Below are 21,232 nucleotides of genomic sequence, written 5' to 3'. Positions count from 1 at the left end.
CCCGTGCCTTCGGCCGGGACTTTACTGTCACAGTTGCAATGTAAAAGTATACAACCGCATTATATATTTGATATCACGCATAACGCTGTCTTATGAAAGTATGAAATCTCCCTACAGTTGAAACAAAACGGCCGCAAGAGTGAGCTCTAAGCTTATAGTATTACGTGGGGATAAACTAATTACGGTACATGTTATCCTCCTCGTTCTCTCTCCCATCCATTTATGTCACATTTCTGGAACAAAATCATCAATTAAACCACTTACCACCGGCCGATTTTTATAAAATTTGCTTATGGGCTTCGTCAGAGTTTTGTCAGCACTATACCGAAAAAACCAGTCCCGTAACTATTACCGTTTTTTTTGTATAACCGTTCGGAAATTACACACAGACACACAGACACACAGACACACACACATTCTGGTGTTATTAAGTTGATTATTAACAGTAATACTGGGGAGCTAGCTGCGTGCTATTATACTTTAGGAAATTACAAAACTCTTTCAAAAATATACGAGGCAGTACTGTCTGGATTCAGCTTTAAAAGTCACGTTCAATTATCGCGCTTTCCTCAGTACTAGTAGTCACTAATCGTTTATCCGGTAATTACCTCGGGCATTCCGTTCTCCGCAATAATTCGATTTTCATACAATATCATTGTCTTCGCGAATGCGGCTATCAATCAATTTTTAAATCATTGTCAAAATATCTTCAATCAACTTTCAAATATTGCACAACTAGCTCCTAAGGCTAAACTTCCGTTATCATTAATAAGATTTACCGTTATCAGGATTTATCTTTATTATTAGAATCGGACTTTGGCCGTAATCATTCATCAATCATTCGAATCACACAGGTTCTCTCAAAGAATTTAACACTATTCGAATTTCACGATCTAAAACTAAAGGGAGATTAGTAATTTTATTGTCTCCGTATCCGATATTCAAATTCTTGGCCCAAAAATTAGGAGATGGAATCGGTTACTTTAAAGAAATTAGTTGGCACAGCTCCAATCTCCATATTCTACTTAACAAGTTTCACGTGAATTCTAATCACGTGTAGCTGTAGACATTTTAAAATACACATGCAAGCTCGCGACCTTTACACTTGGATACTAGAGGCTCAAGCGTTTTTAAATGTTAAATGTCTGTTCAAATTTTCGTGGAAGTCCTAATAATATATATTCGGCAACTGCAGAGTGCAGATGCACCTTACGGTTTTATTATAACTTGTGTGGTATATTACGGTATCCGTATATTACTAATACTTGTACAATGATTTTGTTCTTTTATTTAGAGAATCGTTTCACTCGATTCATACTAAATATACTAAATAAGTAAAAAGAGCGAGGGTAATGACAAAACATCCAATTCATATCACATATTCAATAAAATATATTGATATTACGGTATCATGGGTACGTTTAATTTTTTACAAATCAATTTTTGGGACAAACGAAATAATAATATGACTATGGAATGATCATCAATCATCATTTTAGTATTTATTGGTTGAATAGTGAAACATAAAACTGACAACCAAAACAAAATATTGCGGATAAGTTTTGTGTCTCTATTCCTTACTGGGCAGAGAAACAATAATTCCTGCGCACATGTGTCTCGCAAAATATTTCCCATCAACAATATCACTATTTCTCATCACAATCTCGTAAACATCTCTTCTAGCCTCCTTGCTTAGTTTCTGGTACTGGGCTTGTAAGAGGAAGGTGATGAGGTCATCGTTTCTCTTCGACTCATCCTCCTCTCGAACGAACTCGTCCACGTCATAATAACAACTACCATACGTGACAGTCGCTAACAATTCTGGATGTTTATCTCGGATGTAAGACTCTATCTTCGTTGCGGTGAGAGTGTGGTCTCCGTGGGTCAGACTGGAGTTAAATATGTTCGGATCACTTCGGTTTATCATGTATGTGTATAGCTCAGAGCATACAGATTCTCCTTCATGGAATATGATAATTTTACCATGAGGTTTCAGAAACTTTACCGCGTGAGAAACTGCTCCAAATGGGTCTTCGAATGTGTACAAGCAGTGTGCTAGCATTATGATATCAAATAGAGGAGTCTCATTTTTCTCATCGAACTCAAACTCCTTGTTAAAGAATGATGTGTTGATATCGTACTTGGCACCAAGACTTTTCAGTTCAGTCTCCAACAGCGGAACATGGACAGCATTCGGCTCGATAGCATAAATATACCCCAACTTCAGCCCCAGTTCCCGGACCAACATTGTCTCAAAATTCCCTCTGCCGGCACCAATGCTCAACATGTGCACCGCCTCCTTGTCGAAGCTGTTCTCCAAAATGAACTTCCTGGAGATGCTAGCCATTACTTCGTATTCGGTGGTGTGAGTTACCAACCTGGCGAATGTTCTAGCATATTCCTCTAGATTGAGGGGGGGCAACAGTTTCGAGTGGTAGGTCTCTTTCAGTCATTGTTGGAACTCCAAGTTATCCTGTTAGATGGTGAATAGGGTTAGCTTAGATGAAAGCTAATATACTCAATCTAAAGCGAATATTATCTAATTATCTAATTAACTATGAAAACCAAATTCTTATTTCACAAGTCCATTACTTCATAATACGTTCAGCAATTAAAAATTGGACGTATTTTAAATTGATCTTGTTATAACTTCGGTAAACATAACTTTAAAACAAGAGCATGCAATGTGCAAGGTCTATGAAAAATGGAAATTATCTCACGACACTTGAAAAATGCAACATATACAAATACAATAGCATAGACAAACTGAATAGACAAACTTAAAATAACCGAACAAACCAAATTAAAAGAAATTGATTACTGTCGATGAAATGGAAATACATTTTTTAAAGTGGACAGTGGACAGTGGACAGTGGACAGTGGACAGTGGACAGTGGACAGTGGACAGTGGACAGTGGACAGTGGACAGTGGACAGTGGACAGTGGACAGTGGACAGTGGACAGTGGACAGTGGACAGTGGACAGTGGACAGTGGACAGTGGACAGTGGACAGTGGACAGTGGACAGTGGACAGTGGACAGTGGACAGTGGACAGTGGACAGTGGACAGTGGACAGTGGACAGTGGACAGTGGACAGTGGACAGTGGACAGTGGACAGTGGACAGTGGACAGTGGACAGTGGACAGTGGACAGTGGACAGTGGACAGTGGACAGTGGACAGTGGACAGTGGACAGTGGACAGTGGACAGTGGACAGTGGACAGTGGACAGTGGACAGTGGACAGTGGACAGTGGACAGTGGACAGTATTCGTGTTCATTACTTCCCAAGAAAACGACTAAGTTAAATTTGATCATTTTCTTATCAGTACTTCGTTACAGTGTTTAAAATTACAAATTTTCCACTGCACACCAGGCTAGAACGGGGACTGAATAAATTAAGGATTACATAGTCAGCAATTAGGAATCTATAAAACTCTAGGACTCATGATATGTGTGAATAATTTCCTGCTGGTTTAACTTTAGAAACCGGTGGTTTAAAACGAGCCGTGGAGATGAACGAGTTGGAGTTTGGAAACAATGCTACAGTAACAGCGAATTTATAATTCTCCCATATTAATTTGGTTATCATGTAATTTGGTAAAATATAATTAGCCCTACCCTCTTCTTTTTTAGTATTCGTGTTCATTACTTCCCAAGAAAACGACTAAGTGAAATTTGATCATTTTCTTATCAGTACTTCGTCAGTGTTTAAAATTACAAATTGTCCAAAAGTTCTCAGTTTCGTTTATTTATCGCCTAGTTTAAACTAGTTCAGGGACAATGTTAATAACCGATTTTTCGGGTAAGGTAAGGAGTCTTTCACATATTACGTAATCAGCCGAGGGGAGGAGTGTTTCCAAATTATTACGCTAGTGTAATTTTGACACAATAGCTATGTGTAAAACACTAAAACCGATTATATTTATATATATTACGGAAGGGGCCGGGGGATTAAAAATTGTTCACCAAATTTTTACGTAATACATAATATGTGAACGACCCCTAACTTAAGTCAACTCCAGATTCCATAAATTCAATACTAAATGTATTATAATATTTTAGTATATTACCAGTGTAATTTAAAGTTAAACAATTTTTTGGTGTTTTTCTGAAATTTTGATCAAGGAAACGGCAAACGGTAAAAAACAATTTTTTAAAATCTTGTAAAATGTGAGTAAATTTTAAAAACGGTGGACGGTGGACAGTGTCCGGTGGACGGTGGACGGTGGACGGTGGACGGTGGACGGTGGACGGTGGACGGTGGACGGTGTGGACGGTGGACGGTGGACGGTGGACGGTGGACGGTGGACGGTGGACGGTGGACGGTGGACGGTGGACGGTGGACGGTGGACGGTGGACGGTGGACGGTGGACGGTGGACGGTGGACGGTGGACGGTGGACGGTGGACGGTGGACGGTGGACGGTGGACGGTGGACGGTGGACGGTGGACGGTGGACGGTGGACGGTGGACGGTGGACGGTGGACGGTGGACGGTGGACGGTGGACGGTGGACGGTGGACGGTGGACGTCAATCAATTTTACTTTTTAGTCCTTTATAGGACTTGGAGGACTTCGCTGCTTTTATCAGATTACGCGCCGCGCCGGGCAAACTAGCATTTTTGCTTCGCATCGTTGATCGTTGCTTTGCTTTTATTTGCAAAGCGACGATCTCAATGGGTTGATACCGTCAATCAATTATAGGACTAAAATGTAAACTGTGATCTGATCTTCCTCAGCTCCTAGGACTAGCATGACTACTGCCACTGGTTTAAATCGGGTGCATGAAGGTAGACTAGACAGTAGACGCATTGGATTTTGTAAAAACCGCCGCTAAAGTTACGAAAAAAACTAAAGTTAGTGCATTTCTGATTTAGCGAGGAAAAAACGTTATTCATATTAATTATAATTGGATGCTGCTCCAAATAAACAAATTCAAATTTTACCAAGCTGAGCTAATTCATGTTTGTAAATTGGTTGCAACTGCAAACCAAATCCCTCTCGCGGCGGCGCGCGTGCAGTGTACTAGCTCTGAGCTTGTATCACGTTGCGACCCCTAACGGTCGTCCTGACGATACAGGGGGAGCCGCGCACTTCGTGCGCGGCGGGTCATACAACGTATGACAACTCTGAGCTCAGTTAGTATCAATGCAAGCGCATCACATGCGCTAATTTAAGTATAATTTAATATACTAAAACCTTATATATATTAACCCTTGTAGCGCGATCCGGTGCACAACTGGGCTGCGCCGCGCATCAAATAATTCATTTCGCAGATTCTTTTCGGTAGTTTGGCTAAATGCACTTTGCCGAGCTGCGAATGATCGGCACCGTGAATTAGCCCTAACCCTAGGCCTAACGAAAGATTTAATCAACCTCTCAAAATATGGTAATATTATATGATCGAAACAGTTTTTTCGCCAATATCTCGCCGGGGGAATATTTTAACTTTAATATTTTAACGTGAGTACAATGACCTACCTTCACGCCACTGGTGTTCAGTATCACAGGAGGAATGGCAACTGAGGCTTTACAGTTCCTAAAACATCTCGCTGAAAAGATCAGCCTTAAAAAAGGCCAACGGTATTGTGATGTGATATCATTTGCAATTTGTCAGACGCAGACTGCGTTTTAATTTACTCAGAACCTGTATAATCTCTATCAGGGGTTACAGAGGTACCAAAACTAAATCGATTTAAATTGATTTCAACTGTGAACTGTTGGGGCCCTTTTAAAACAATCTCGAAGATCAAGTGTAGAGTGATTTATACATTGGGCATACACATACGTATGCTTTACTTTCATACATTAAATTAAAATGTTTTACTTAAATTTTGTTTTACTTTTTCACTGCACCGCAAAATGTTTGGAAAACACTGAAAGATAAGAGCAAAGAGGGGAATTTAGTTGAAATGTGTTGGACCAGCAGGTTACGACTTTGAAAGATAATATTTTTGCTGTCAAAATCTTCTGTGGTCCAATTAAGCAGGGCATCAAGCAGGGCATGGACGAAATGATCCCGGGGGACCCCCCACCCACCACTTTGGCGGTTAGTTTATGCACCTTCTACAAGCAAGAGCGACTTTGGTCTACTTGCTGTCACAACAATGGGTTGAGCGTCCCCCCCCCCTTTTTAGGAGGGAATGGCTAGCAAACACATCGCACTCATGGTAAAGTCACCCATTCTAAACTTCGTGAACTTTGATTGGTGTTATCATTTTGAAATTTTTGGTTGGTCTTGTATTGACTTGTCAGGTGGGTCAGGCTGAACGATAAGTATGAAGGGCTTCCTTGTTGAACATGTGTAGCCGTTGTGTAGGGATACTGGAGCACATGTATAGATATTTTGGGTAGCTAGGATACCGTTATGCTTGGATATTGGTTTAGTGTGCTTTTCCTTTTTTTTTATGTGTCAGGACCCTGAGAAAGCACTTCTTCTTATACGTTTTACACACTGACTATATGTAATTTACAATACTGCCACTCTTTACTATGAATATGTCGCTCATATTTTGAAATTTCACTCTATACTACAATATGTCATTTTCTGAACATGTCATTTTCTGGACAATTATTTGAGCATGTTGTCGCCGAATTTGAATCAAAACATTACAAATGAAACACTCTTTCAAGTTGATAGACTCTGATGGCCAAACTCACTAAACCATGTTTTTAATAAATTTTGTATGGATCAACACATGCCGAATGTTCCGGTGTGCCAAACTGATCTGCCATCTCTAGTGTACAAAACTACGTTGCCATCATCTTGCATGATAAGTGTCGTTGCTCCATTGTCGTACGTACTTGAGTGCCAAATTGGATTTGGGTCATAAATAACAAGGTTAGAGTCTCCCTGAAATCTAAGACCTCCTGTCACTGATCTTCCATAGGTCTCTGAATGCCAAAGAGCATTTCCATTACAGTATACTACTAAGTTTCCATCAGTCTGCATCCGCAGATCATACTTTCCATTCTTAGATATCAATTCTTCGCCCAATTTCAGAAGTGCATAGCCATCACGTAAACTTGGCTTAACACACCTGTCACCAATGCAGTAACCTGAAATATCATTTTGCGTTTGTGTTTCACCCGATTTTAATGAATTTTTATTAACAAAGCTAATATAAGTAACCTGAGCTCTTGGTAAAACCGTATAAAGACATTGCAAATAATCTATGTCTCTTAGAATTCTGAAACCAATATTGTATGCAGTTACCTTTCTCACAATAGGCAAGACCTGTTCCTGTTTCCCAGATGTTTCTCTCTTGAATGTCGTACATTACTAGATTCCCATCATTTTGCAAAAATAGCATCTCTCCCCCACTGACACCATTTTTCCAGAGTGAATTGCCAGTGCCTACTTCAGTTATCTCCAAACTGCCATCTTCGGTAAATTTTAATCCTCCATCAACATCATTTCCTGTGATGATAACTCATTTAAATCATAGACCTTGATTAAATGTTGATTTACCAGCCTAGAATAACTGTATTTCTGAGCTACAGGCCCTGAATTTTCTACTTAGGAAAACAAAATTTTTTGTGTTTAGTACGCTTCCTTACAATAAAATCCTAATGAATTGTTTTTACTCTAGCTTTGACAGTAACAAATGGCATGGAATTGAAATTGCTCTCAAGGAGATCATGCTTAGTATGTACAGGTCAAATAATGCATGATTTATGAGTTGTTAATGTAAAGATCTGTATTTCCAGTTTGACCAAAAAATTGTGGATCAGTGGTTTCCCTATTACAGTAGGATAACGTGATAGTTATCTTGTCAACTTACCATATGTATCGGCATGCCAAATAGCATTACCAGCGTAGCAGTACAGGACCAAATTCTTATCAGGTTGCATTTGCAGTTCATATTTCCCATTAGCAGACCACAAGGAGCTTCCTATTGGAAGAACAGTGCCGGTGTCCATCTTGTAGCACAAATTGCCGGAGCAATATCCAGCATCTGAAGAGTGAATGTGAGATGAATTTGACCATAGCTTTGATTGGCACTTGCACTTGTTGGTTTACTTGGCAATTTATAAGATTTTTAAATTGATCTCTAAAATATCACATACTTGATCTGTATTCCTTTAAGGGGGCAGGGGGGGGGGGGGGGGTCTTTATGAAATTTCTCTCGAAATTGATTTTATAGTTGTTTCTGATAGAGGGGAGTGATACCTATCTGCTGCTTTTGGTCCCATGGAAAAATATTGTTCCTAGCCGAATTTATTGCCGGTCAAAGGTCAGCGTTCATGTGTAATTGTATTGCGCGAGCGATTTTCAATCGCGCGCCCTGAAAATTGAGTCTAAAATTCTATCTTCTCCTACATTTATTGAGCAATCACCTTGAAACTTTCAGGATATGTTCTAAGGACCATTTAGAAGATTCCATTCGATCAGAATTTTAAGATAGGCCTTAGAAAAATTTTTATTCGATTTTGAAAATCTTGGACCTCGTTTTTGGACAATTTTTCCAGGTCCAAGATTTTCAAAATCGAATAAAAAATTTTCTAAGGCCTATCTTAAAATTCTAATCGAATGGAATCTTCTAAACGGTCCTTAGAACATATCCTGAAAGTTTCAAGGTGATTGCTCAAAAAATGTAGGAGAAGATAGAATTTTAGACTCAATTTTCAGGGCGCGCGATTGAAAATCGCTCGCGCAATACAATTACACATGAACGCTGACCTTTGACCGGCAATAAATTCGGCTAGGAACAATATTTTTCCATGGGACCAAAAGCAGCAGATAGATATCACTCTCCTCTATCAGAAACAACTATAAAATCAATTTCGAGAGAAATTTCATAAAGACCCCCCCTGCCCCCTTAAATTGTTGGTTTAGATTAAGAAAATGAAGTGAAATTCACCTACCACGTTTGTGGATACTTCTTTTCTCGAGAGATGCTTGAAGCACTCCTGGACAGAATAAGATCAAACAACAAATTGCAAGAAACATGTTTGTGCAAGTCGGTTCAGCTCTTCAGTAAAATTTCACTTCAATCCTTCAGCAAACAAATAAATACGTTTTTGTTGCTTTGTCTAATCCTGTCCATTATCTTGGTAAACTAATTGTCAACTTTCGGCATCTTTTCAACCTTTTGTGGAACACAATGCCCCTTTAGCTCTGTGTGAAAATTTACCAGGTGTAACTCACCGGTTCAAAAGCCCCAGAAAGAAGTTTTCCTGCTATTTCACACGCCCTGTCTGAGGTGCTCCATCCAATCCTTGAAGGATTAAGATCACAGAAAATACCGCTACAAATTTATTAGTGAAGCACGTCATTACTATGCTGCCTTAATCCCTTAACTCCTTAACTAACAAAACGAGATTTCCTTAGTCTAGTCGACTCCATTATCTTGATAAACTAATTGCCATGTTTAGACTTCTTTTGAAGAGTATAGGTGACAATACGTCTTTACTCTTTAGCGTTGTGTGTGGTCTAAACGATTGCTAGATGTGACTATCCAAATCACGTGGCGGCTGGTGAGTGTAGTCAAACAGCTTCAACTAGGTTTACTCCTTCTTTAATTTACAAACTTTTTATTCTCTTATTATAGAAAAACAATAAATTTTTTTATTAAATACTTTTCAAATTTTACAGAGTACAGCAATAGATGAATATAAAATAGAATCGTTCAAAATATCGCCCCCATCTGTAAAATATGATGGGCACCCAAACACGGTAAACACACAGTGAACTATGTCCGCAGTAACTTGGACCCATTACATCGAATTAATCTAAATCCAAAAATTTATGAAAAACTATTTAATAACAAACAAATCCATGGTGAATAACTGTGGATATAGAGTCAAAATTGGATTCAATACGTCAAATTCCAGATACATTAGATACAGGTCTGAAATGGTCATTAATGTGTGAGAAGGTGTGCGGGTGAAGTGTGATATGATGTTGAAAGTATAGGAAGGTAGATACAAAAATTAATAAAACAAAAATAATAATAATATGGGGAGCAAAGAGACTAGGCTAGACTGTTGTTTCACTATCCGATAAACATTTCCATAGATGCTTAGTGACCTCAGCTTTGAAAAGACTAGTAGACACAATCTGTCTTACCTGTAAAGGGAATCCATTCCACAGTATATGGGTTCTGTAGAAAAATGATTTTGCCAGTGGGCTATTTGAGGTACATGTGGTGTGTGAATTCTGACTTAACTTAGGTAAAATTGATGACACAATAGACAGACTGTCGAGGTGGCAACGTCTTAGTCGAGAAGTGCCCTGATATAAAGAGAGATAGTGAGGCAGCGATACAGGAATTAAATTGTTAAGAACTTTGTGGAAAAAAATAAGATCATTCAAGTCAAACTTTTGAGACAAAGGGAGAATGTCGACAAGCTTGCACTTTTTGACATATTGCTCAGGTGGATAACTGCGGCCCTCTTCAGACAGAATCCATTTAATAGCTCTCTTTTGGAGACTTTCTAATTTATCACTAAGTGATTTATTACAAGGGCGCCAGATTATGGAACAATTTTCGAATTGGCTACGAACCAGGGAGAGGTAAAGCGCCCGGCGACGTTTCTGATCAATGACAATATGGCCATCTCTTCTGACCATACCAAGTTGTTGGCAGGCCTTAGTATAAATTCTGTCGCACTGACTATTCCAACTTAGCTTAGGAGTAACATCAACTCCAAGATCTTTTTCTAACTCTACATACACAAGAGGAGAGCCATCAAGATTATATGCGAATGGAGGAGATAAAGATGGTTTTCCTGAAACAATAAGCACTTTACATTTTGCTGGATGGAATCGCATTTTGTTTCTTAGTGCCCAGTCAGAGAGATAGTCTATATCCATTTGTAAATTAGTATTATCAGAAGATGAATGTATTTTACGCCAGATTTTTGTATCATTGCATCGGCATACAAAACAATATCAGTATTATCCGAAAGGCCAAGAGGAATGTCATTGATAAACAATACAAAAAGTAAGGGACCAAGTAAGGGATATTTGAAAGAAGCTTACGAACATCCCGATGATCGAAGTCAATATCAAAATCAACATTATTGACATAGGAGATATCAGTGTCATAAAGTGAAGGATCCGAAAACTGGTTATAAAAGAAAGAATTAAAAAGTTCAGCTTGAGCTTTGGGTTTGAACCGAAGCTGTCCAGAATAACTAACACAATTAGGAATACGGCAGGAGTTAGATTTATACTTAACATGTGACCAAAACTTCTTAGTTATAAGCGCTGGATCATCACTATTGAAAAGATTGTCTCTTATTTTGGCTGATGAAAGCCTCTTAAAATCTTTACGGCTAGTAACAAACTTTAACTCATCAGAAATAGAACCAGAAATTTTAAATTTAGCTCTGAGTCTATCTTTTTTACGGCATGAAGAAAAAAGTTCACTATCGAACCACGGGGGTTGAAACTCTGATTTAATAGTTACTTTAGGAATATGTATATCAACTAAATTCATAATGCAGTCTTTAACTAACTTCCAAGACGAATCAGGATCTAGGCATTCTAGGACTTGCCAATTAATTGAGCATAATTCACGATTAATCATGTCCCAGTTTGCTTTCTTATAATTATAGATTTTACGTTTAGGAGTTTTCTTGCGGGAAAAGGAGCTTTTAATTGAAAAAGTGACAGGAAAATGATCAGATTTGCACACGGAATGAGGATCACAGACATTCAAGTTATCGATTGTGTTATCATAATTACTGAGAAGAATGTCTAATGTATTACCACTTTTATGGGTGGGTGATGTGATCAACTGGGAGAGAGAAAGATCACTGAAAGAATCTATGAAGGATTGCTCAATATGTACGGTACTGGATGAAGATAGCCAGTCTGTATGGGGGAGATTAAAATCACCAATAACATAGATTTTAGGGGGATTCTTTTTGGAAACTAGCTTGCGAATATAGCTAACTATGACATCATGATTAGGTAACCCAAGAGTTCCTACTCTATAACAAGTACAGATTACAATACTCTCTTTGTTAGGAAAAGCAATTTTAACGGCAAGCATTTCTGCACCTAGGCTAACTGGTAGTCGGGTTGTAGTGGCATCGAGATCAGACCGAACAGCCAAAAGAACACCAAATGATTTTAAAGTATTAATTCAAAGTTTCCTATATCGCAAATTTTAAATATCTACAATTCTATCTATTGTAGCATGATGATATAGTCGAGAACTTATGTGAATATGAACAATGGCGCAACTTATTCGGCGGTTGTCATCAAAGTTTATCAGAAAAAGGAATTTGCCGGATGTTGTTGAGCGTTTTGTGGAAGATGATTTTGGAGTAACATCTGTAAGTACTATAGTATAAACTAAATCAGAATGACAGATTTTTGTTACAGAAATAATAACTGTGTGATTGAAAATCTTTCAAACTCCACAAGAAATTGTAAATTATCTAACAAATCTCTCCCCTCAGGCGTATCGACACGGATACCCCAATCAGCCAAGTTGTTTTGCATTCGATCCAGTTTCCAGACTTCTTGCTATCGGAACCAAAGATGGTTTCATCACACTATACGGGCGACCTGGGGTGGAGCAGAGGTTCGCACACGAACAACAAGTTGCTGTCACCCAGATTATATTCCTTCCCAACACGGTTTGTGAAGAAAATTCTGAAGAAATTCTTTCACTGTTACTGATGTTGTGGAATGTTTTTAATCAATCTTCCTCAAGTGTTCTGCATTTATCTGAACAACACAGCTGACACTAACTCATGTTCCATCTTTTAGAAGCAGTTGTTGACCGTCTGTGGAACAATAAGTACGGTATTCTTATGGAACCTTGTAGACGAGACCGGTCACGTGTTTCCCTTCTTGTTGAAGTCTTGTAAAATACCCTGCCACGCCGGGTAAGTCCTGTGTAATACCCTGCCAGATAAGTGACCTAGCATGCCACTCTGTGTAAATTCAGTGAAATGCGCTAAATCTCTCAGGCTAACGATATATTACTTTGGAAACATGATACTGAAAATGCCTTTATTCTAGTTTGTTCTGTGTTATTGAATTAAGGGTTGTTACACACTGCACTGCTCGACATGATATGATGATACCCTCACATCACTTACCTGCAAATATTTTACAATAAAAACCTCGCTCCGTGTTCACATCTTTGTAAAATATACATCTATATAATGTATTGTCCTAACTATGTCTGAGCTATGGTAATTGATCCTGTAAATTAGCGAACACACACTCGATCTTACAGCGAGTTTACTTTCCCAGGCAGGGGGATTTATGATTATACCAAACGATAAAAACTCATCCCCATTTTCAAAATATACATTATTCACCGTGTGATGGGTTACATAATATTTAAATATTAATAACATAATGATAGCACATTCTCCACATGCATTAGATTAGCACAAAAGGTAACGTAAGGTTCACAGCATGAAACATTGCATTATATCCTTACACTTCATAACATCACGCGATATTATAATAATTATAATATCGCGTGATGTTATATAATATAACTAAATAATTTTATAATATAACTAAATAATTGTATGACCTAACAACAATAAAATTCCAGAAAAGAGAAGATCTGTTTTGGACATATGCCAATACATTCCGACTGGATCTATTTGGGAACTACGTTTGGAAACATTTACACAGTCAACGTTAAGACCTGCAAATCTTCAAACTACACCATCTATTGGTAAGAGCCTATAGAGTAGTCTGATAGTGTTGTAGAATTTCATACCATACTTATTTGAGGCTTAGTTCCTAGATGTAATTGTTAGTTTGTTAGTTGAGCTTTTGATGGGGTTGCGAGCTTGAATCATGAAAGAACATGATCGAAAGTTGGCACTATGCCGCCATAGTGCCGCCATAGTGCCGCGACAGTGCCGTCGGGATCCGGATGTATGACCCTACACTGACGATTTAAGGAAGTACGTTTCGTGACCTGCTTCCAATTCTCAATTTTCATGTTGGTAACAGATACAACATGCTTTACTGTGGATCAAGGGTATCACTATCGTCCACATTATTAATATTCATACTTCTTTAAATTATGGTTTGAGAACACTTCAAAGGTCAAGAATCAATAGTTCCCACAGTCAGACAACGAATGAGTTTAAAAATTCCAACAAAATCTTTATAACATCATTGGTAAAACATTTTCGGACATCTTCAGTACCTAATAAAGATAAGGGTTAATACTCCAATTATATCAGAAAATTTTAATTTGAACTAAGCCAAACTCTCAAAAATGGAATGGGAAGCACTCGGGTATGGGGGGTTGTGAGGCCCCAACTAGTCGGAAAAAATATACTAGTCCCTGCATTAAGGGTGAAATAATTTAAGGACCATTATCAAAAGTTTTATTTTCAAATAAAAGTGGCATACCAAAAGGATCACATGAATTAATACCATATGGTTTCAAAGTTCTGAGTTTTTGTATAAGTAGATGTTCGTTAACTTCTAAATTACTAGGACTAGAATTCTTTAGGATAAAAACATTATAAGAAGCATCAAAATCAGGTCTATTGGAAAGGTTATGTGAGTCTATTAGGTGAGCTGCTAAACTGTAAGTGTCACTATCATCAGATAAAAAATCATCACTATGTTTTAAGGAAGGGTCTTTCAATAATTTATAATAGACTTCAAAGGTCTCACAGTAATCGGCCTTCCAATTGAACATTGTAAGCAACAGTGGAGCCAAAAGCTCAGAAGTCCTTGATTTGATTACAGTAGGAGCTAAATAAGTATGTATATTACCGGGTTTCTGTTTTGCCACTAGGAAGACGATGCTAAATTGTTTTCTAATACTAAACACAGTTTTCTTTCAAAAGAGTTTTCATATCACATTTTAATAGAAAGCTAATCAGCTAACTAAACGTTGATGTGTGCACAGTCAAAGGTGCATTGCTAGAATATCGTGTCTGGAATGTTAGACTAAGAACTTTATAATTAGATGGAATGTGAATCATTTAGACTCCAATTTTAAATAAATAATCCGGTTTTTATCATACAGAGACAAAAGCATGAAAAACACTCAATACCACTATAGCCGAGAAGCACCCGTTACATAGTACACACAGTTTACATAACACACATTCCACACCCCAACACTGTTTTTACTACCTAGCTACGCGGGGCAGCTTCCTTCTTGCACTAAATCTAATTATTCTAGATCATTCTCCCTGTTAAGTGGGGGCGTTGTGAGTGTAGGCAGTGGAAAGTGTGATGTTGTTACACAAGTTTGACATTCTTTACACAAGTTTGACATTCTTTGTCAAGTTAGATCTTCAGATCTTGAGAGGGTGTACAGTTTGAATTGATATGTCATGATGTGATGTAATGCACACTGAGCACAATGGAATGTTACCCGCATCTAAAATCTTCTGAATCGTGATAAAACAAACATACACATTACACAAAAACATTACACACAAACATTACACACAAACGTTACAAACAAACATTACACACAAACATTACACACAAACATTACACACAAACATTACACATAAACATTACACATACACATTACACACAAACATTACACACAAACATTACACATAAACATTACACATACACATTACACACAAACATTACACACAAACATTACACATAAACATTACACATAAACATTACACATAAACATTACACACAAACATTACACACAAACATTACACACAAACATTACACACAAACATTACACACAAACATTACACACAAACATTACACACAAACATTACACACAAACATTACACACAAACATTACACACAAACATTACGCACAAACATTACACACAAACATTACACACAAACATTACACACAAACATTACACACAAACATTACACACAAACATTACACACAGTTTATACATTAGTCATTAACGTTTTACAACAGATCCTTAAAGTTTGCTGGCATTCGCTATTTCGATCTGTATTGTAAATTTAGTTATTAGATCGTGTAAGGTGTGCAATTTGAAAGTATGCTGAGGGACGTAATACTTAATAAGATTACGCGCTAGAAATGTTAAGTAATTATTCACTTTGATCATATATTACTGGATTACGCAACCTTAACAGTGAACAACCTTTACCCCTCCCAGGTCCAACGCAGCTAAACATTAACAAACTTAACTCCGCCTAGGTCCAACGCAGCTAAACATTAACAACCTTTACCCCGCCCAGGTCCAACGCAGCTAACCATTAACAACCTTTACCCCGCCCAGGTCCAACGCAGCTAAACATTAACAACCTATACCCCGCCCAGGTCCAACGCAGCTAAACATTAACAACCATTACCCCTCCCAGGTCCAACGCAGCTAAACATTAACAACCTTTTCCCCGTCCAGGTCCAACGCAGCTAAACATTAACAACCTTTACCCCGCCCAGGTCCAACGCAGCTAAACATTAACAACCTTTACCCCGCCCAGGTCCAACGCAGCTAAACATTAACAACCTTTTCCCCGTCCAGGTCTAACGCAGCTAAACATTAACAACCTTTACCCCGCCCAGGTCCAACGCAGCTAAACATTAACAACCTTTACCCCGCCCAGGTCCAACGCAGCTAAACATTAACAACCTTTACCCCGCCCAGGTCCAACGCAGCTGAACATTAACAACCTTTACCCCGTCCAGGTCCAACGCAGCTAAACATTAACAACCTTTACCCCGCCCAGGTCCAACGCAGCTAACCATTAACAACCTTTACCCCGCCCAGGTCCAACGCAGCTAACCATTAACAACCTTTACCCCACCCAGGTCCAACGCTACTAAACATTAACAACCTTTACCCCGCCCAGGTCCAACGCAGCTAAAAATTAACAACCTTTACCCCGCCCAGGTCCAACGCAGCTAAACATTAACAACCTTTACCCCACCCAGGTCCAACGCAGCTAAACATTAACAACCTTTACCCTGCCCAGGTCCAACGCAGCTAAACCGCTCAACACTAAGAAATCTGCTCACAATGATAACAACACAGCGCATCCTGGCGAGGTTGTAGGAATTGTGGAACCTCCTGCTGAACCATCAAGACTTCTCATCGCTTACAGGTTTATTATAATTCAAAATTAAAATTAATTTGTAAAAAACGTTACTTTTGACTATATATAGAATTAACACTGAATAAATAGTTTAACTAAATTATATAGTTCAACTATTTATTCAGTGTTAATTCTTTATTCTATTAATTCTAAGCTATTCTATTCGAGTATACTCTATTCAATAGCTTCAAATCGTCCATTAGTTTGAAACAAGTATTGGACAGGAATTTAGTAGATCATTATACGTCAAACAAGCTAGTTTACTACAGGTGTTAACTACGTGAACGATATATCTCACAATTTATCTGATTTTAATGACAATAATTCCTATGGTGGTGAGGAGGTGATCCACATTTGTTTTGTCACGTGACAGCGATCTTGTGTTTTTATCGGTGAACACTGGATGCTGACTGGTTAATATCACAATCACGTGTCATCAAAATGAGCTTCACCTCTCCACCAGTATCCAGCTCTATATATATACTGATTGTTGGTGTTGAGTAGCTAGAGTCTCTAGGGAATAGTGAGTACGTATCTCTCCTATTTAATGGCGTTACATTAGACTCATTCCTCCTTCTCCTCAAATCTTCTCGGTGGAGATGTGTCAACACTTAGCAGGTCTACATTCCAGTTGCCTGGTATTTGCCTGGTATTTGCCTGGTATTTGCCTGGTATTTGCCTGGTATTTGCCTGGTATTTGCCTGGTAGTGGGTCAGGTCCTCCGTCCTCGAGGTAGACGTTGTAGTCTGTGAGGAGACATTTTACATTTTTGGAAGCTCTCCAAGATTTACTGGCGCGCTGTGCTTTGATCGAATTCTTAGGAAAATGATGGAAATAATGTGATTACTATCTGCAGAAGTTTCAGTTCTGGTGAAGATTAAAGTTCACATTATGATTAAATCTCGACTAGGTCTCAAGTTACAAATTTTCAGTGTGACTGTAATTGTCATTTTTCAGTAAAGGGTTAATGATAATATGGAATCTGAATAAAAAAGAGACAGAGAAAGTGTTCCAGAGCCGAACTGTAAGTAATTCCTGCACTTGTTAGTTGTAATTTAGTAATATTATATTATTTTGTTATTTTTTAGACTTATCTGTACAACCTTTTCATTTGACAATATGAAAGGTTTAAAAACCAAATCCCTAGCCCAAGAGTCCCCTTAGTATCCCCTGGGATAAAGTTAATTTGTATTCTGAATAATGTGTAGAAATGTAACGGCACTCCAACCTAGCTTACCCACGCTAATCCTCCAACTATAACACACCCCATGATAATAATACGTGTTAAATGTAAGTGTGGTATTTCCACATTATCAACCTAGTTGCACTACCACCAGCCGGTTCTTTATCTCAACACCACATGAACCCTGGTGGTATGCTGGTGGGACCTTGGTGGTATCTCACAAATACCTCACAAGTGTTTGCTCTGGTGTGCAGTGCCCAGCTGTTCCTCGCCAGTCACCTTATCTTCAATGTAACCCACTGTAGTGCCGCCCGCCTGTGATTCTGGGAATTTGTCCCAGGGAATTGAGGGAGGTGAAGGGTTGGGGGCGAGGGGGATTGAAACTGAAAGTGACTGTTTGAATGTTGTCAAGTCATCGTACAAGCCCCCCTGGGCTCCCCCGGTCCCTGCACTGATCAAGTACACTTAAACTTGGCGGTGTGCCAGATATCCATCATGTTAACCACACACATATCTACACTGCACTGATGTGCAGTTTAAGTGTGCTGATTTAAATACTGCACGATTGGAAATGTGTCTCTCTGTTTCTCGTGGATCATGTTACCCGCTGAGTTTGAACGTGTGACAAAGTCAGCTACACACACTAATATTACAAATGCACACTGCACCTGTATTATATAGAATTACACAGCACTTATAACTGCATGGTTATGATGATAATATTTGGTATGTCCATTTTTGTTGATGTTGTTGTTAGAAAATGTACCCTGTGACATTTTAAAAGCATTAGTTGTTCTATATGCCCAAATGTATTAGTTAGATTATAGATACCCAAATGTATGAGTTGTTTTAAAAGAATAACATCAAAGTTATATTGAGGATAAATTAAGAAAACATATTGCTCAACTCAGAAACTTTCTAAATTTGTACCTCTGAATGAAATGTCCGACAGGCTATAAAGTCAGTATACTGGCACACAGAGACCAAGGAGACGACTAAGAGGTTCATAGTTTCCCACATTGACGGCAGCTTGACGGAATGGGAACACGAGAAGAAGAAAAAGGGAAATGCTCCCCTCAAGTCCTGCACTCCTTTCGAAGGTATTTACCTTCAGATTTCAACATAATATTGTGTAGTTTGTTTTTATCTTGTATACATGTGCTTGCAGACCGGGTCTGTACCGTATTTCCATTCTAAATCAAAATCTCGAAACAGGAAGTTTCGCCTGTTTCTTAGACGTTTACAGTACCACATGTATTCTAGTTCTGTATTCTAGTTCCTGCCACTGTTTGTGTTTTGGATTTACTTGTCACATCTCGCTGATCCTTCAGTCAGAAATTCAAACATTCGCATAATTTTGAAGCTGACCATAGAGACTTCTAGATTCATCGAAAGCCGAGAACTTTTCCCTGACAAAGAAATTGGCTACATTTTTCAGATCATGCCTCAAAAAGGTCAAATGACGGACGAATCTACTTAACTTCTACCTATCCACGCCGATATCATGTACACGTGGTATACACGTGGTATACACGTGGTATACACGTGATATTGCTCAATGTATTGCCCCATGCAATGTATCCAAACACACAGCTCTTGTAATACCATCTGCAGAGTGTACAGTGTACACACTCGTCCTGTAGCACACTCGTCCTGTACACACTCGTCCTGTGTACCATGTTAACTCCCTCCCAGACACTAGTCACTTTCGCCCACATTCCGATTATACAAAGAAAATTGAAGCTTACTTCGTCCAATCATACCGTATATGGTGTTGTGTATCGTGACATTATATCACATAGCGTTATTGTTTTTAATGAGTCATGATGTAAACGGCAGTTAATGACATGCTGCTATTAGACCATGTCATCAGCGTCCTCTCGCTAATGAGCGTTTAGGCTTGCTTGGGACCTAATCTTCAGTATAAACATTCACTGAAACCTTTATGATATTACAGAATAATGTTTTAGAAAGCTGCGCACCTTCATTACATAGGGTTTGTGTGAAGGCTGTATTGTTTTATACACAGAATGTAACTGTTAAGTGTTAGTGCTAGGGATCTAGCGTAGATAGTGTTTAATGTGTGTAGCTATTGTACTGTATACTGTGTTACATGCACCTTGAAGGGACGCTGTGATAATAAAATAATGATAATATTTACGATCAGCTTGACTGACAAACACATCAGAGATCTACGAGAGATCAAAGCAAACAAGTGTACAAAATAAAACAAACATCCTCCCCATTTCAGATCTGGGCAGGTGTGACTTCATTGGTAAAGTTTTGAAAGTAAAGAGAGTGAATGAGACACATCCTATAATTATATTCAGTGGTGGATTACCTGCCACAGACTACCTGGACAAAAACACAGTTACTATTTCTCAACACCGCTGGGAGAACGATCTTACTACTCTCGAGTGTCCTTCCAAGGTAATTAATTATGTAGATTATATATTCCAAGGTAATTAATTATGTAGATTATTATATACAAGGTAATTAATTATGTAGATTATATAATGAATAGTGTGCGAAAGGGTTTTCTTATATTTTGGATGTTGTGTTGGTTTGACAGTTAGAAATATGGGGAAATATACTTTAGGCTGGTCTATATTTCTGTCGTTATAAAGTTATAAGATATCCATTATCCTCTATCATTTCATTTAACGATCAGTGAACCAAGACACGCGAGTGTACCATGTTAATTGTCTGTACAATACTGGCCGTGTTCCCTCAGAGCTAGCCACCTTCACGATATATAGTGCACCAGATGTGCTCTTCTCTTCCCTTATATGGGCATCACGTGGTGCTCTTCTGGAGCCCCCTGACCCTCACAATTCATTTAATCTCTCTGTACAATTGAGTTTTCTTGGCCCAAGAACAGACCGAATAGGTTGGAGCTTGTAAACACGGAGTTGTGGTTTACTTCAAACAAGTTATCATCAGTAGCATACCTAAATTTAACTGGTTAAACCTTTAATTATGAACATTTAAAATTTTGCTATCTTACATTTCATATGAGCCACATTACAAACTATTAGCTAGAA

General features: G+C 38.5%; 2 protein-coding genes across 3 annotated transcripts in view; one reads left to right on the top strand and one right to left on the bottom strand.

Annotated features, from left to right (window-relative positions):
* LOC134821243 (LLGL scribble cell polarity complex component 2-like) overlaps positions 1 to 21,232 on the top strand; it is a 69,690-nt gene that overhangs the window by 29,101 nt on the left and 19,357 nt on the right. For both annotated transcript variants that reach the window (XM_063831946.1, XM_063831947.1), the window contains exons 2-9: positions 12,147 to 12,288; positions 12,415 to 12,594; positions 12,728 to 12,846; positions 13,533 to 13,658; positions 16,886 to 17,014; positions 17,963 to 18,029; positions 19,141 to 19,288; positions 20,440 to 20,618. In XM_063831946.1, the coding sequence (XP_063688016.1) occupies positions 12,187 to 12,288; positions 12,415 to 12,594; positions 12,728 to 12,846; positions 13,533 to 13,658; positions 16,886 to 17,014; positions 17,963 to 18,029; positions 19,141 to 19,288; positions 20,440 to 20,618 (1,050 nt within the window). In that variant the 5' untranslated portion in view covers positions 12,147 to 12,186. The remainder of the gene's footprint in view (positions 1 to 12,146; positions 12,289 to 12,414; positions 12,595 to 12,727; positions 12,847 to 13,532; positions 13,659 to 16,885; positions 17,015 to 17,962; positions 18,030 to 19,140; positions 19,289 to 20,439; positions 20,619 to 21,232) is intronic.
* LOC134821259 (uncharacterized) lies at positions 6,688 to 8,986 on the bottom strand. The gene is made up of 4 exons (XM_063831972.1): positions 8,866 to 8,986; positions 7,782 to 7,955; positions 7,214 to 7,417; positions 6,688 to 7,056 (listed from the first exon to the last, which is right to left on the bottom strand). The coding sequence occupies exons 1-4, from the start codon at positions 8,948 to 8,950 to the stop codon at positions 6,689 to 6,691; spliced, it is 831 nt and encodes a 276-aa protein (XP_063688042.1). The 5' UTR covers positions 8,951 to 8,986; the 3' UTR covers position 6,688.

This window comes from Bolinopsis microptera, chromosome 9 (genome assembly GCF_026151205.1).
Source record: "Bolinopsis microptera isolate Bmic1 chromosome 9, MBARI_Bmic_1.0, whole genome shotgun sequence".
NCBI lineage: Eukaryota > Metazoa > Ctenophora > Tentaculata > Lobata > Bolinopsidae > Bolinopsis > Bolinopsis microptera.
Note: the sequence above shows the minus strand (reverse complement) of the source record. Positions and strands in the feature narration are given on the sequence as shown.

Excerpts from the sequence above, each read along its gene's own strand:
- LOC134821259 (XM_063831972.1), bottom strand. The coding sequence starts at position 8,950 with ATGTTTCTTGCAATTTGTTGTTTGATCTTATTCTGTCCAGGAGTGCTT. Across the intron at positions 7,956-8,865 it reads AAGAAGTATCCACAAACGTG|ATGCTGGATATTGCTCCGGC; the intron begins GTAGGTGAATTT and ends TTCACTCTTCAG. Across the intron at positions 7,418-7,781 it reads TTGGCATGCCGATACATATG|GAAATGATGTTGATGGAGGA; the intron begins GTAAGTTGACAA and ends TTATCATCACAG.